General features: G+C 40.8%; 2 protein-coding genes across 2 annotated transcripts in view; both read left to right on the top strand.

Moving 5' to 3' along the window:
* The window catches only part of LOC115453956 (poly [ADP-ribose] polymerase tankyrase), a 30,425-nt gene extending 25,354 nt beyond the window's left edge, over positions 1–5,071 (top strand). Inside the window, exons 18-25 of the mRNA XM_037443400.1 lie at positions 320–547; positions 1,025–1,137; positions 1,460–1,623; positions 1,943–2,145; positions 2,327–2,489; positions 2,922–3,048; positions 3,325–3,481; positions 4,258–5,071. Of these exons, the coding sequence (XP_037299297.1) occupies positions 320–547; positions 1,025–1,137; positions 1,460–1,623; positions 1,943–2,145; positions 2,327–2,489; positions 2,922–3,048; positions 3,325–3,481; positions 4,258–4,323 (1,221 nt within the window). The 3' untranslated portion in view covers positions 4,324–5,071. The remainder of the gene's footprint in view (positions 1–319; positions 548–1,024; positions 1,138–1,459; positions 1,624–1,942; positions 2,146–2,326; positions 2,490–2,921; positions 3,049–3,324; positions 3,482–4,257) is intronic.
* Positions 5,072–9,725: 4,654 nt separating this feature from the next.
* On the top strand, positions 9,726–14,139 carry LOC115453942 (3-oxoacyl-[acyl-carrier-protein] reductase FabG). The gene is made up of 4 exons (XM_030182669.2): positions 9,726–10,025; positions 10,944–11,169; positions 11,878–11,964; positions 13,837–14,139. Exons 1-4 carry the CDS (start codon positions 9,772–9,774, stop codon positions 14,071–14,073), a joined length of 804 nt encoding a protein of 267 aa, XP_030038529.2. The 5' UTR covers positions 9,726–9,771; the 3' UTR covers positions 14,074–14,139.
* Positions 14,140–15,278: the final 1,139 nt, after the last annotated feature.

Genomic DNA, 15,278 nt, shown 5'->3' with positions numbered 1-15,278 from the left:
ACATACTTTAATATTTTTGTCGTTAAAAGTAGGAAGATGTAGCGCATCTGATCTTAAGTCAACGCTCATTAAAACTGCACTGATAAAATAATAGATTTATTTTCTACCTTTGACGTAGAATGAAGAAGGCATTTCATTATTAGGCTTACGGTTGTTTCACCGAGCATTACGAAACGTATGAGCGGAATTGTGAATTGACGCCAGTTTTCTGCAAGCCAGTAGGGTCTCCGCGCGGTGAAGGGAGCCCCTTAATTTTTTACACAACACTGCTATCTATACATGTGTGGAGTGATAACGTATGTTATTATGCCGTACCCAGCTGGCGCACGGCGCGGACCCGTTCCTGAAGAACCAGGAGGGGCAGACGGCGCTGGAGCTGGCGGGCGCGGAGGACGTGCGCTCGCTGCTGCAGGACGCCATGACGGCGGCGGCGGCGGACGCGCCGGCGCTCGGGCCCGCGCCCGCCGCGCCCGCGCCGCCGCCGCTGCCGCCGCCGCACCACCCCGTGCTCATGCCCAGCGGCGACACCGTGCAGCTCGCGCTCCCGGTACGCACCACGCCACGCACTGACTGACATGTCGATGTGATGCAAACTGATGAATTTCCACTCTCACACGACTTCTTGGACTATTCGATAAACAATTTAACATCACTTAAACATTTTTGTCTCTGTGTTGCCATGATACATTTTATCTTCGGTCATGTCGGCAGTCAAATCAATTTCATAACATAAATAGAGAGCTCACTTGTATAATAGTCCATTTAGAGCTGGACATCCTAGTACTATTAATCCTTGCATATTATAAAACAAAGACCCTGTCGCCTCTGTCTGTCTGAACGCGATAAACTCAAGAACTATCAATTTAATTTGGTATTGAGATAGTTAAAGACTTTGAGAAGGAAAAATTTATAGCGTGATTTATATCCCGAAAAAGCTCTTCCAGGCGGGCAAAGTCGCGAGAAAATGTTAGTCAAGAATGAATTAATGATTCAATTCAATATAATTCATACTACGTGTGTACAGGTACTACCCAGTAACTATTGGGCCGAAGGTTCTAGAGGGAGCTTAGAAGAGGCCGCTGGCAGACCGGCCTCAGCTTTGTCCACGTCGGAGTCACTTCAAACGTTCCTTTCCAGGTAAGCTTTAGTCATAGAAACTACATAATGTTATACTGTTCTTTGAATCAAACAAATGATATAGTATCATCACCGTATCGTTTCACAAAATGTACTGTTGCTAAAATTATACTACTTGGTATTATGATTTCTTAAGTTTACGCCAATGTTAGACATTAAAATTAAACTATTTTTCGGATTTTATCGCGATTTTAATATTTTACTTTTTCTCCCGACGTTTCGGAGACTTTGCAGCCTTCATGGTCACGGGTAGTGTTACAGGGTTATGTCCTTAAAATTTTATACTCAATAAATTTTATAACGTGTTTGTTGTTTGGTGCAGCATCGGCCTGGAGCAGCTGACGTCGGTGCTGGAGCGCGAGCAGATCACTGTGGACATCCTGTGCGAGATGTCGCACGAGGACCTGCGCGCCGTGGGCGTGGCCGCCTACGGACACCGACACCGCCTGCTCAAGGCGGCACGGCGAACTACACACGCCGCTAACGGTAAGCACTATACTGATATGTAGCTTCAAAAGAGCAGCAAAGCACTTGGTTTTAGTAAGAAGTATTATCGGTTTCACTAAGACTAAAGTAAAACCGACGAGCCCTGGGGCCTTATTCTCTATCCCGCACGTTATGTTAACAGTGCGTAACAGGCACGGAACACAACGCGTCATGTTTAGGACTATAGAAATTTGGCTTACAGAATACCATTCCACGCACATTTCTCGAAGATAACATGACACGGCCGTGTTACGCGTTTACACTATCATAAAGAATAAGGGCCCTGTTCAAGAGTTGTTTAAAGAATGTGTTATTGTAGAGTGGTACGGCGGCACGACGCTGGTGGAGGTGTGCCCGGCGGAGGCGGAGTGCGCGGAGGGCGGGTGCGGCGCGGAGGGCGCGGGCGGCGCGGGGGGCGCGGGCGCGAGCGAGTACGCCGTGCTCGAGCGCGAGATGCAGGCCTCCGTGCGCGCGCACCGCGACCACGCCGGCGGACACTTCACGCACTACAACGTCGTCAGGGTATGCCACATCTCATTCCAACGACCGATTGAAGTAAAAGCTAATGCTTGCCTTCGATCGATCGTCAATATATCCTAATTCGCTTGGTCTGTACCTGCCATGAAAGAACCCTACTTCCCGAAATAGCAATGTCGCTAAATGTCAAAAACAATAACAACGCCATCGGTCGTGTACTGAACAGATACAGAAGATAGTGAACGGGCGCCTGTGGGAGCGGTACCAGCACCGGCGGCGCGAGGTGGCGGAGGAGGCGGGCTGCGCCAACGAGCGCATGCTCTTCCACGGCTCGCCCTTCATCAACGCGATCGTGCAGAAGGGATTCGACGAACGACACGCTTACATAGGTCAGCCATTTTTTTAATTGTATCTAATCTCAGCTTTCTGTTTTATTCACTTTATAAGCCGTTATTTTTTTTAGTTAAAGTATATGACCACCTAGTCAAGTACTACATTTTGTTTATACAATATTTTTCGTTCGCCAACACGGAAGTATATACGGCTCACAGATATATATTTTTTTATATGGGTAAAAGAAACCTACACTATAATCCAGGATGTGATATCTATCCGTGTGCCAAATTTCACCCAGCTCCGTTTAGCGGTTTCTGCACTAATTCTTTTTGTATATAGGAGGTATCTTCGATCAACAGTAGGAGGCCTCGGCAAATTGAGCCTACTGCACCTGATGGTAAATGAAGTAGGGTCCAATAGTATTTGTTAACCGACTTCAAGAAAAGGAGGAGGTCCACAATTCGACTGTATTTTTTTTTTGTCAGGCGGGATGTTTGGTGCGGGCATATACTTCGCGGAGCACTCGTCCAAGAGCAACCAGTACGTGTACGGGTTCGGCGGCGGCTCCGGCTGTCCGGCGCACAAAGACAGGAGCTGCTACCTTTGTCACAGGTAAGTAACAAATCATTGTTTAGCTATATATAACCTCTGCCGCCCTATTCTTTTCCATCTATAAAGTATTGACATTTCATTCCATTGGTAAAGCTCAGAGACCAGTAACAGTTCTGCAGGCAGCCATATTGTATCCCACGATCTGTGTAGCTGTGCACTGCAGTAATTAATTAGCTCAACATGCTCTTCTTAAGCAGGCCATGCATCTGTTTTAATTTGACAAACATAGACTAATAGGTGCCCATGGTAGGAATATGTGTATGTGCTGTTCCACAGGCAGATGCTGTTGTGTCGCGTGGCCCTGGGGCGCGCGTTCCAGCTGGCGAGCGCGCTGAAGATGGCGCACGCGCCGCCCGGACACCACTCGGTGGCGGGCCGGCCCAGCCAGGGCGGCCTCTGCTTCCCCGAGTACGTTGTGTACCGCGGCGAACAGGTACCAACCATTTTAATTTAGTTTATACCAAAGATAAAATACAGAATTTATCTTAGGATTAGCACATAGGTGTTTATTTCTGGTGCATTATACAAAAACAATGCAGCAACAATGCAACAACCCTATATTATGTAGGGTAGGTATGAGTTTCTGAAAAATTTCCTTTATAATTATTGTAAGGAACGTCTTTCCTTCAGGAATCGACTCAATAAGACACCTTTTTTTTCCAATAAAATTCCATATATTTTTTCTCGTATCCAAGTTTTTTTCATACAGTAAGTAGTAAATTCACAATAATTCTTGTACAATAGATATACTTTTCTTCCTTTGATTTGAGAGCCGCTGAGTTTTCTTGTTGATCTTGCTAAGTTACTGAAGCTGAGTTGAGGCTGAGTAAAATTGCCTTAGAGGCTCTCATTTATATGCAATTCTTTGACGGCACTGTGCGCGATGGGTGAAAGTTCGTACGCGCTCAGCCTGCGCCAATCACAGACATCGGCGCACGCGTGCTGTAGCGCATACCTGGCGGCGCGCTCTATGGCGCATGCGCGGCGACGCGGGGGATCACCCGCGGGCCACGCTCACACATCGCCACGGGTGCACGATTATACAATTTAACTTAATTCTATACAATAATTAAACTAATAAAAATATACAAGGAAAAATAACAAATTAACTAAGCTACAATTACTTACAAATAGGGTCAGGTAGTCAGGTCACGGAGGCCGGCTCATTGTCCGCAACAATTATAATATAAATTTCATCATTGTTTACAGGCCTACCCAGAATACCTGATCACGTACCAGATAGTGAGCGGAGAGACGAATGCAGGCGCCGTGTGAAGTGAGTCGCGCGCATGTCTCGGCGCCTCTCGCTCGCGCACGCGCACGCGCATGCGCCCGCACCCGCGCCCGCACCCATGCATGCGGCGAGTGCACAGCCCGCTCCGCCGAGTGTACACCTGCGTCATCGCCGCGCTGCACGTCGCACGCCGCGGCCCGAGCCTGCTCGGCAGGATGTTCAGCAGCGCGGGCCAGAGCTCGCCATGATAGTGCTCCAAGTTAACTGAACAACCGCTGTATTACAACATATGGAAATTACGCCCGAGAGCTATGATAACAAAGTTGTAACCTGTGACGTGAGGCTATAGCAATCCACTCTTTCTGCTTCTTGAAAGGAGGGATGCCAAAGGACTGAATGAATTATACTATCGCTAAGGGGAGAGGGCGCTACAATTAAGTTAATAAATGGTGACATAAGCTTCCATTCGACCACCGACCCTCAGGCCAGCGTGGAAGACGATGGCCCAAAACTGATAACATATGCGAAGATTTGCACAGTACGTCACGTTACGTGTATTGTGTGCTTTAAATGAATAGGATCGGTGGTATATCTGATAGCCTATATTTATCAACTTATCAAATTGTGTAAGCCCGCGTTGTCCGTTCGAATGAGCCGCGTGACGTGTGCGATTGCGATGTGTTGTGTAATGTTGGCGCTCAGCGCGGTGTGACTCGGCGGAGCTCGGAACTATTATTGACTTCATAGTGTATTGTATGGACTTCAATTAAATTATACTATTTTACAGAATTTATGCTTATTTCATTATAATATTACCCTATCATATTATGCTCATTTTGTCATTGCGTTAATAGATGTCAAATACTGATCTGCTTATAAATTCCACTGTACAAAGCAATTACGATACCTGAACGCTCAATGCCTCAAACAAATATTTATTAGCTGGAAAAGAGGAGGACATGGAAGAAAATATACGATTTCTGAAAACGAGATTTGTGTCTTCATTAACAATCGCATGCACAAAGAAGTACCACGCCTTCATGTGACTGGAACTTCTCGAAGGGTAAATACCTCACGTCAGTCGACATCATACTGCACCTCACTCTATCATCAGGTGTAGCGAGCTCACCTTGCCATGTCATGCAAAAAAGGTAATTCCGAGACACCTTATACGAGTACTTATATACCACCACATACCCAAGGTCCATGGGCATTAAGATCCAATCTTGAAGTGGATTGATTAAAATATGACGTGTCATGTCCATACTTGATAACATTAACACTCGCCTAGAGAAACACTCGTCATTTGCTAGTGTTGAAGATACTCAACCTTGGACTAATGTCTTCCGACTTGTGACTTCCTATATTGCAAAAATTTGTGAAATTTTAGTTGACACCTTTTTTCACGCTCATTTAATTTGTGTACACCATAAATTATTTGTGGCTAAAGTAATAACATAGAATCAAATATTTTTTGAATGTCCATATACTATAAAATCCTAATCCCCCACCGTATATTTATAGTATTTAGTATCTATATCAGATCAGTAAATGCATTCCATTCATATCCATTCATATCTACCAGGTCAAAATGATAGTTTCAATAAAGATATAAAAAATGCACTGATATCAAAATATCAAAATATGACATAATTTTACGGATATCATGGGTAGATGTGTGAGCGATTTCCTTTTGAGATGCTACCGTGTTATTGTAGTTCCTAGGTATGGGAATTCCTTTGGTGCGCGGACGCTTCTAGGCCCTCGAGGAGATGGGACGCACTAGGCAGCACCGCAGAGGGGCGGCAGCGGACTCCAACTTAGCAATTTCGTGGGAGGAAGACCACAGCCGTCCCTAATACGTCGAAGAAAGCCACCGCGGAGTTTTAGTTAGTATGCCGTGCGTAGGATGTACCTACATATGGTTACGGACTGGGCCCGACGGTAATGGTAACCATCTAGTCCGAGTGGCTCAGCGCCGGTCGTAAGGCACGGCGAACCCAACATAACCATTTAGTCGCCGTCCACGATGGCTGGGTGGTAGTAATGAGGCATTTCCTCCGCTAAACCAAAAAAGGGGTGTCACACCTAAACGCGATAATCATACCGCTTGAGCAATACAACTACGCCATCGGACATGCTTTATAACAGATAACCATAAGTATATTTATTTTATAACTATGACGCAAGTTTACGCAATATATTGGAAACATTTACTTATGTCTTTTTGCGATCTCCGGACCAAGGCCGTTTTTATTGAACGTTTAATTTACAAAAATGTAATTGAAGTTTGTTTAATATATAAGTACTAACTTGGCTCCCTTTAATTGTAAAATTATTGGAGAAATAAGAAACACGCTCTATAATTTAGGAATTGAACCTATAATTTACTTACTTAGCTTTTGCAAGTACTTATATATTTTTTAATTTATTATTTACTTATTTGTTGTAAATTAAAGCATAAAATAAAACAACAGACTACATTTAAACAAGAAGTAAAAATGGCTATGGGAAATAATATAATATACTTATTACATAAAAGTAGTTAAAAATATCAAATTAATCTTTAACATAAAAATTATCGTGTAAGTATGTATAATATTATAATACATAAACTACACGGTTAAAATAAAATACGTAACATTCAGTAATATATGGAAGAAAAGGAGAAATAATATAATTATTTCTTGTTTTGCAAACAACGCTACTTCACTACAGCGAGTAAGCCTTTTAAAAATGGGAAATGTAACCACTTTTACCGACACACGTAACTCGTTCCATAAGTGCGCCGTCAATGTAAGTAAATTATTTGTGAATTGAATTAGTCATTATTAGGAAGTGGAAACGATTTTAAGGACATAAAGGTAAAGAGGGAAGTAGGGTAAAGTATGTAGGGTAATGCCGGTCACTTAAGAAAAATCGTCAAATTAAAGAGCCGGCGGGCGGCAGAGGGCTGCCCGCCCTTAGTCTACGTTGTGCACATTTCAAATGTGCAATTATTAGTTCAGAAAAAATCAAATTCAGTTTGAATTCCCTATTCAAATCATCCTGGTTCCTATAAAGAAAAATATAATAAATTAATAGTAATAAAACTAATAAAAAAAATGTGTTGCGGGTAATACCGGTCAGCGTGACCGGCATTAACGACCTGTACATTTTATTTTATTAACATTTTTTATTTACATACCTGTCAAGAAGTGTTTGGAATCTATCATCATTACATGAGTAGCTATATAACTGAATCATTACAAATATTACTAAAAAAAAAAAAATAAACACAAAAATGAACCAAATTACCTTTTGTATTCCGTGGCTAAAAAATTTTAACATATGGGCGCGAAACATACTGACGGACGTTCTCAACAACGAAGGCTCGCAGCAGCAGGGAGTCGTGCATTGGCGTCGGGATGAAATTCCAATAATCCGGCGAAGACGTATGAGTAGCTACTTGAGTTTAATCCGAAAATCAGATATCTTAGGTATTTGTAACTTTTCTTTGACTCCGCCTGCGAGGTTACAAATATCTGGTATAATAATTTCTGCAACTCAGATGCATAATATCTACGATTCTCCAACTCGAGTTGCATGGAAGTTACACCATGTATGTAGGTAATGAAAATGTGGTAAGTATAACATTTTAAATTGCTACGATGCAGTTATGAGCAGCTTTTTGAATGATGCTACATCGTTTATGTCCGGGCATATTTTGACCCTTAGACCAAATTTGGCTAAGTTGTTTTAATAACTTCCAGGGAGTCGCGGTGAACTGTTACGAGTTTTATAGTATTTTTTGGATTCGTAAATCGTAATATCTATACTATTATATAAAGCTGAAGAGTTTGTTTGTTTGTTTGTTTGTTTGTTTGTTTGTTTGTTTGTTTGTTTGAACGCGCTAATCTCAGGAACTACCGGGTCAATCTGAAAAATTCTTTTTGTGTTGGATAGCCCTTTGTTCGTGGAGTGCTATAGGCTATATATCATCACGCTATACCCAATAGGAGCAGAGCAGTAATGGCTAATCTCAGGAACTACCGGGTCAATCTGAAAAATTCTTTTTGTGTTGGATAGCCCTTTGTTCGTGGAGTGCTATAGGCTATATATCATCACGCTATACCCAATAGGAGCAGAGCAGTAATGGCTAATCTCAGGAACTACCGGGTCAATCTGAAAAAATATTTTTGTGTTGGATAGCCCTTTGTTCGTTGAGTGCTATAGATTATATATCATCACGCTATACCCAATAGGAGCGGAGCAGTAATAGCTAATCTCAGGAATTACCGGTTCAAACTAAAAAAATATTTTTGTGTTGGATAGCCCTTTGTTCGTGGAGTGCTGTAGACTATATATCATCACGCTATGACCAATAGGAGCGGAGCAGTAATGAAACATGTTACAAAAACGGGGAAAATTTATTAGTTATGAGAACTTCCGTTGCGTTCGCTGCGTAAACGGTCAAAGTTATACAACAATGATGAATGAGTATGACGGGATTGTTCCTCTTAAAAAGTTCTATAATAATATATTATAAAACAAAAATCCCCCGCTGCATCTGGCTGCCTGAACGTGTTAAACTCAAAAACTACCCAACGTATTCAGATGAAATTTGGTATGGAGACAGTTTGAGACCCAGGGAAGAATATAGGCTCCCGGGAAAATATAAGCGTGACTTTTATAACGGTAAACTTGAGCCCGAAAAACTTTATAACGCGGGCGGAGCCGCGAGCAAAAGCTAGTACTATATAAAGTAGATATATTTATGTTTATAAATGTAGGTTTGTTTATCCACGTAGATATACATAAATATGCTGTGAAGCTGTCCGCTATATTACATTAAGTCATTTCTTTTCTTAGTGTATATATAGGGTGACCTATTCATCAACGGAGCGAATTCGTTTTTTGCAATTACGGGCGTCCTAATGTTAGGACAGCTTTGGTAGTCGTGTAGGTAAAGGAGACTTTTAGAACGCCCGTAATTGAAAAATACGAATCTGCCTGTGTATATGGAATAGGGCCCTATGAATACCTAATTATGTAACAAACTAAATAAACTGTAGCTATATATAGTGTTACAAATTATGCATTTTCGTTTAAGTAAATCTATATGTATATTGTTTATATGATATCTGGATTTTTACAATGATCATTATAATAAAAACCTACCCATAGTATTAGATATAAGATTTCGTTAGATGACATGTGCAGTTGCAAGGTATGTTTTCTTTCATTACAGAAAGTACGGTACCTGCGGTGTACCCATCGGGAGTGTCCATATCGTTTGCGAAAACAGATTTGTTAGAAGAATGATCTATGCATTACTTGCGGCCTTGATTACAATTACTAGTTTTCGCAGAGCTGCAGTCGCACTGAAACACTAGTTCTTGATAACGTTTTGATAGTATTGCAGAGTATTGTGCAATCTTATTCATTTATATACAGTATATCGGAGAACAAGCCTCAGTTGATTTTACAACACAACACAACACACAAAAATGGAATACAACTTCTCCAACAAAGTAGTCCTGGTGACGGGGGCCAGCGCCGGCATAGGCGAGGCCACAGCTTTGCTGCTGGCGAAGATGGGAGCTCGGCTCTCGCTTGTTGGCAGAAACGAAAAGAATCTGAAGTCAGTAGCGGAAAGATGCAAGAAGGACGGTGCGTCGGCCACACTCAACATCGTCGCGGATCTCGGCACCGACGAGGGCTGCGAGAAGACCGCCAAGAAAACTCTGGAGCATTTTGGAAGGTTCGTTAATTTAAAAACAGATCAGACAAACTTTAGGAAACCTCCCTAGGGTCGCAGGCCTTTTCTACAATCGGTAAAGCCAATAGAAAACAAAAAAGGGCAGTCTTATCTTTCTTATATGTCATTTCCATAAATATTTTTTATTTTATATATCGTAAACGATTAATAAAGTAACGGAACAAGGAATATTTTTGATTTAAATATAATGACTGCCTCAATGGCATAGTTGTTTTACAGTAAGACTGCAGCGCTGAGGTCTTAGGTTAGATCCCCGACCTAGATATTGGGTATTTCCACTCAATTCCTGGGGTCTGGAACTTGTGCGCGATATGGCGATAGACTCGTCCCCTGTCACATCATGGGGCGGAATACACATGGCAGAAAGTCAGTGCGTCAGTTGCGAGTGTGTGTGTCTGAGTAGGGCTACTCAGTCCTGAATTTGTAAATGGCCGTAAAGGCCGCGGCCTATGGGCGGCAGCCTCTTAGGGGCGGCAGATTTCAGAGGACGCTCACACGGTTTAATTAATCATTCGTTTATTTAACTTTAGTGCCTTCCATAATACAAACAAATGGAAAATGATAACGTATTTAGGGCCCCTACATACATACATACGTAAACCTATTACATGGGGCAGCGGAAAAAAAATGGCCTATACTCATAAAAAATGTACCAGGTGGGCGCCACAATCCTTGACACGTTGAGTGCGAATCCGGGTCTGAAACATCTTGTGCGTGTCTTTCTAATAGTGCAACAAAGAAAGTAGGTATAGATTTATGGCCAGGTGTGAAACACCTTGTGCCGCAGGAATGGAAAGTATAGAAAAATCCTTGTCGCTTCATCATCGAAAAATATTGAAAATGATCCCGAAAAAAATCCGATAGACGAGCCCTGCGAGTATATCTTGCATAATATTCCAGACTAGACGTGTTGGTGAACAACGCGGCCATCGGTGCGGTGGACCTGATCGAGAAGGGCGACATGGCGGTGTTTGACAAGCTATTTAACGTGAACCTGCGCAGCGTGTACAACCTGACGAGGCTCCTGGTGCCCGCGCTCATTGCCTCTAAAGGCAACATCGTTAATGTTTCCAGCCTCGCCGGCACGTGGGTCAACAAGGGAGCCGTCTCTTACTCCATGGCTAAGGTGACAAGTTACTTACTTAACAATTCCGGTAGTCGGATTAGTTGTGAATCCTACATCTATATATAACTGTAATAAACTAAGTTGGAAAGAGAAAAAAAACAATTCGCTAAGCATCTGTTCAATTTAAAAATAATGTCACATGTCCCAACGGGCATAGGGACGTTAGTTAAATATTAAGTAAAGTTCTAATGATAAATTCCCAGTTCAAATAGCCACGTTAAATATTCCTCGTAAAATTTTGCTGGTGGAAGGGAATATTTTAGATCCGTTCCGATAGGAACCCCTTACACAAGGTGTTAAAACCCGCCATAGTGGCCTACGTAAGTGTCTTACGTTCCAGGATCAGCCTATGTATATATGTGTGTAATCATATCTCTTTAGTCTACGTTCTATTGGCCCCTAGTCCCCAGTCCAATTACTAATAAATGCAGTGGGGTCAATTTGCCGTGTAACAAAAAACGAATAAAAAAATATTCTGATGCTTTCCAAGTACAGCGCTAAGGCTCTAATGTTTTGTTTTAAAATAACTGAAGACGTCGACTAAGATGGTGTCTAAGTCCGGAGAAATGTTCAGCACTTAAGCCTCAAGCACTTCCTATATATATTTTGTACAGCACTACTCCTACAGACCAAGTACTTGGTGTCGTTTTAATATTTAAGCATTAATCCAAGGGTTGCGTGTTAAACTGTCCGTTTATATTATTGCAGGCAGCGTTGGACCACTTCACGCGTCTGATCGCCCTAGAGTTGGGCCCTAAAGGCGTCAGGGCCAACACCGTCAGCCCCGGCATTACGGTAAGTTGGATACCTTATAATAGGGGACAGGCCTATGCTTGATTTTGTACATTATTCTATATGTAATGGTTAATAATACGAAAAAGAAGCACTCCTGCGAAAACTGCATAACAATTGGTTAAAAAATGAGCGAGTAATTCATATTTAAAATATTGTAACGTGCAGAAGTGGGCGCGATGTGGGGATATCGCTTCATCTCTTTTTTCGCACGCGTCGTAATTCCCGATGACGTCACATGTGGATATTTCGTCTCTTTTCTGTTTCTTGTTAATTACCCCTTCCACCGAATTTCAAAGACTTATAACTTGTTGATTTTTTACCGGATTTTAATAATTCCTTCTGTGTTATAATTTATATTATGTAAATATTTGATAATAGTAAAGAACAAAAATGAGTCCGGTACCCAGTGGCGAAGAGTGAAATTTTTCAAAAGGTAACCCGGTGTAAAAAAAATTGGCGTCAGTTAAGATATCGGGGCAATTTATCGGCAAACAAAAACTAAGACAACGGATAAGTCTTGATTCGAAATCAACAAACGTTGACATACATACTAAATTACCTATTATGCGTAAATAATTGAAACATTCATAAAATCGAACATTAAACGAAGATAATTCTCGATCCATTAATCAAAATATAAGTACTTACCTATTAATTAGTTATAACAGCAACAAAAGTAAGTATTAATATTATAACCATACAACACTAAAAGTATCTGTTTATTTTCAAAATAAAACTATAAATGTAATAGAAATAGGTATCACGATCGCCAAACAGACCAACAGTTTAAGTCTACCTACATGATAAACTTATATAATTATCAATTTAAATTATAATCAAGAAAGGTTATTCGTTAACTTTTGATTGTATCGTGGTGCTACTTTTAATTCAGTATAATATCATATTTATATTCTTGTAACAAACATTTTGTGTCTAAAATCAAAAACTTTCAGATCTTCTTCAAATATTTTACCATCTGAATACTAATATGTGAAATCACCGACTAATAATATACTTACGTAAAGGTAGACATTAAACTGATCACAGGTAGTTATTTCCATTATAATACACTTTTATTTGTAGTTTCTAAATAAACAAAGCGCTGATAACTAAATATCACATAACTATCAAAAATAAAATGAATATGACAATTTACAAACACCGCAACTTGGTAGCATAATAAATTATGACGTTTGAAGGACGTAAAAAGCGACAACTATACAAAGTCGGTTAACGTGAAGCCGAACTAGCTCGGGTTACCTTTGCCTGTGGCGTCACAATTTCACTTTTTTCAATTTTAGGTAACGGAATTTCTGGGGAACTAAATACAAGGTGCGCCATCTAACGTCAATTAAAATAAGTAATTGATATCGATTAAATTAACAAACAACGGGCTAATGGCCGATAGATGTCATTATTAAGTTATCAATTATAATTAATAAGTTAAGCTATTATAATTATTGTCCATTGTCTGATATGTTGTAAATTTATATTTGCCTATTAAATATATTGTTTAGTATCACCAAAAACCTAAAAGGGAAGCCGGTGGGAATCGGCTTGTATGGACGCTTCGCCACTGCCGGTACCCTATTAGTTCTCAGGTTTTGTTTCTAGAAAATAGAATAATAATATGTAGTAAGTAATAACTACTACTATATTATGTACACACTGCTTACCTAAACCAATATCATCTGGAGAATCCAGTCCCAAGCAAATCATATCAGCAAACCTGAAACACCTGAAAAACCTGTAACCTGTGGGTTTTAGGAGTGATGTCACTTGTCCTGCATATGGTATTCGAACGCATGACTTCCTGATCCACAGCTCATGCTGCTCTATGATATAAAACAACGTGTTTTATTTGTAATCTAGATCAGCCAGTTCCACCAGCGCATGACCGGCGAATCCGATGAGCAATACCAAGATTTCCTGACCCGCACCTCGAAGATCATTCCTCTCGGCGAGCCGTGCACGTCGGAGGATATCGGTAAGATGATCGTGCACATCGCCAGCGACCACAGCCGCATGGTGACAGGCACGCTGGTGTTAGTGGACGGCGGCCTGCAGTTCAGCAGCCTCGGCGACGTCCTCACAGAAACATTGAAGTGAATATCCCCTGGATAATAATTTTATCTATTATTATTGAACAAACTTGAATATACTTTTTTTTATAACTTGGGTTTTTCCATTTAAAAACCAACACACTTTTTATAAAAAATCTTTCCTTGACATCCTTAATCCTAGTTACCTACTTTAACGGTGTGATGTACACAAGATGAGTATCAGCTTAATCATTTGTAACAACGTACTTAGGTTCTGTCTGCCCGCGAACATAAGTGTTCATCATGCAGATAAATTATTAGTTATTGTAATCAAATAGGTATCGCAATTTTCGCCGTCTATACTGTACTGGATATTGCTCGCGGCTTCACTATCCCTCTATTAATCTGTAGAGACCCATAACATCATGTGTCAACAGCGCTATCTATTTAAAAAATCAAATATTCCGTAGAGGCGCAAAATACCGAGGTAAAAGAAACCTATACGTTAACCCAGGATACGATATCTATCCGTGTGCTTAATTCACACAGATCCGTTTAGCGGCTTCTGTGTAATTATTTTTTTATATACTTACGCGGCATCTTCGATCCACAATAGACGGACACGGCAAAGTAACCTCATTCACCAGATAGTAAATGGAGTGGAGTCTAATAGAATGTCGGCTGACGAGAAATTATTACCACTTGGCAGTCGACACAACTATGCCGGCCTATTAAAGCCAGATATACACAGGCTGATCCCGGAACGCGACACACTTCCGTTAGCCACTGTTGTAAATATGGTATATGTTCTTAGTAATTAAATAAAGTTAGTAAAAAGATGTTATTGACATGAGTGTTTATTTCGGACTAAAGAGAAGTAACTATGGCAAACAAAATACAATTAGTTCTAAAAATAGAACATATAAAAAAATAATAAGTCACGACGAAGGTTACAATCTCCAACAGCCGCCCTTAATCGCAGTTGTGACAGAAACAAAACAAATAAAATAATTAAGTTTCTAAACCTAAGTTAACTACACATCGTTTGTGTGCTAGAGGTCCGAGGGCCTTCGTTAGTACATCAGCAGGCATATCGTTACTTTTATATATTCTAACTTAACAATATTATTAGATACCTTTTCCTAATAAAGTGAAACCTAGTATCTATATGCTTCGTCCTGCTGTGGTGTACAGGATTTCGAACAAGATTAATGGCACTTTGGCTGTCAGAAGCTAAGTTAACTGAACAAAGTATACCTGTTATCTCGTATA

This window comes from Manduca sexta, chromosome 26, assembly GCF_014839805.1.
Source record: "Manduca sexta isolate Smith_Timp_Sample1 chromosome 26, JHU_Msex_v1.0, whole genome shotgun sequence".
Taxonomy (NCBI): Eukaryota; Metazoa; Arthropoda; class Insecta; order Lepidoptera; family Sphingidae; genus Manduca; species Manduca sexta.
The sequence above is the reverse complement of the archived record's forward strand: the minus strand, read 5'-3'. Positions and strand labels throughout refer to the sequence as shown.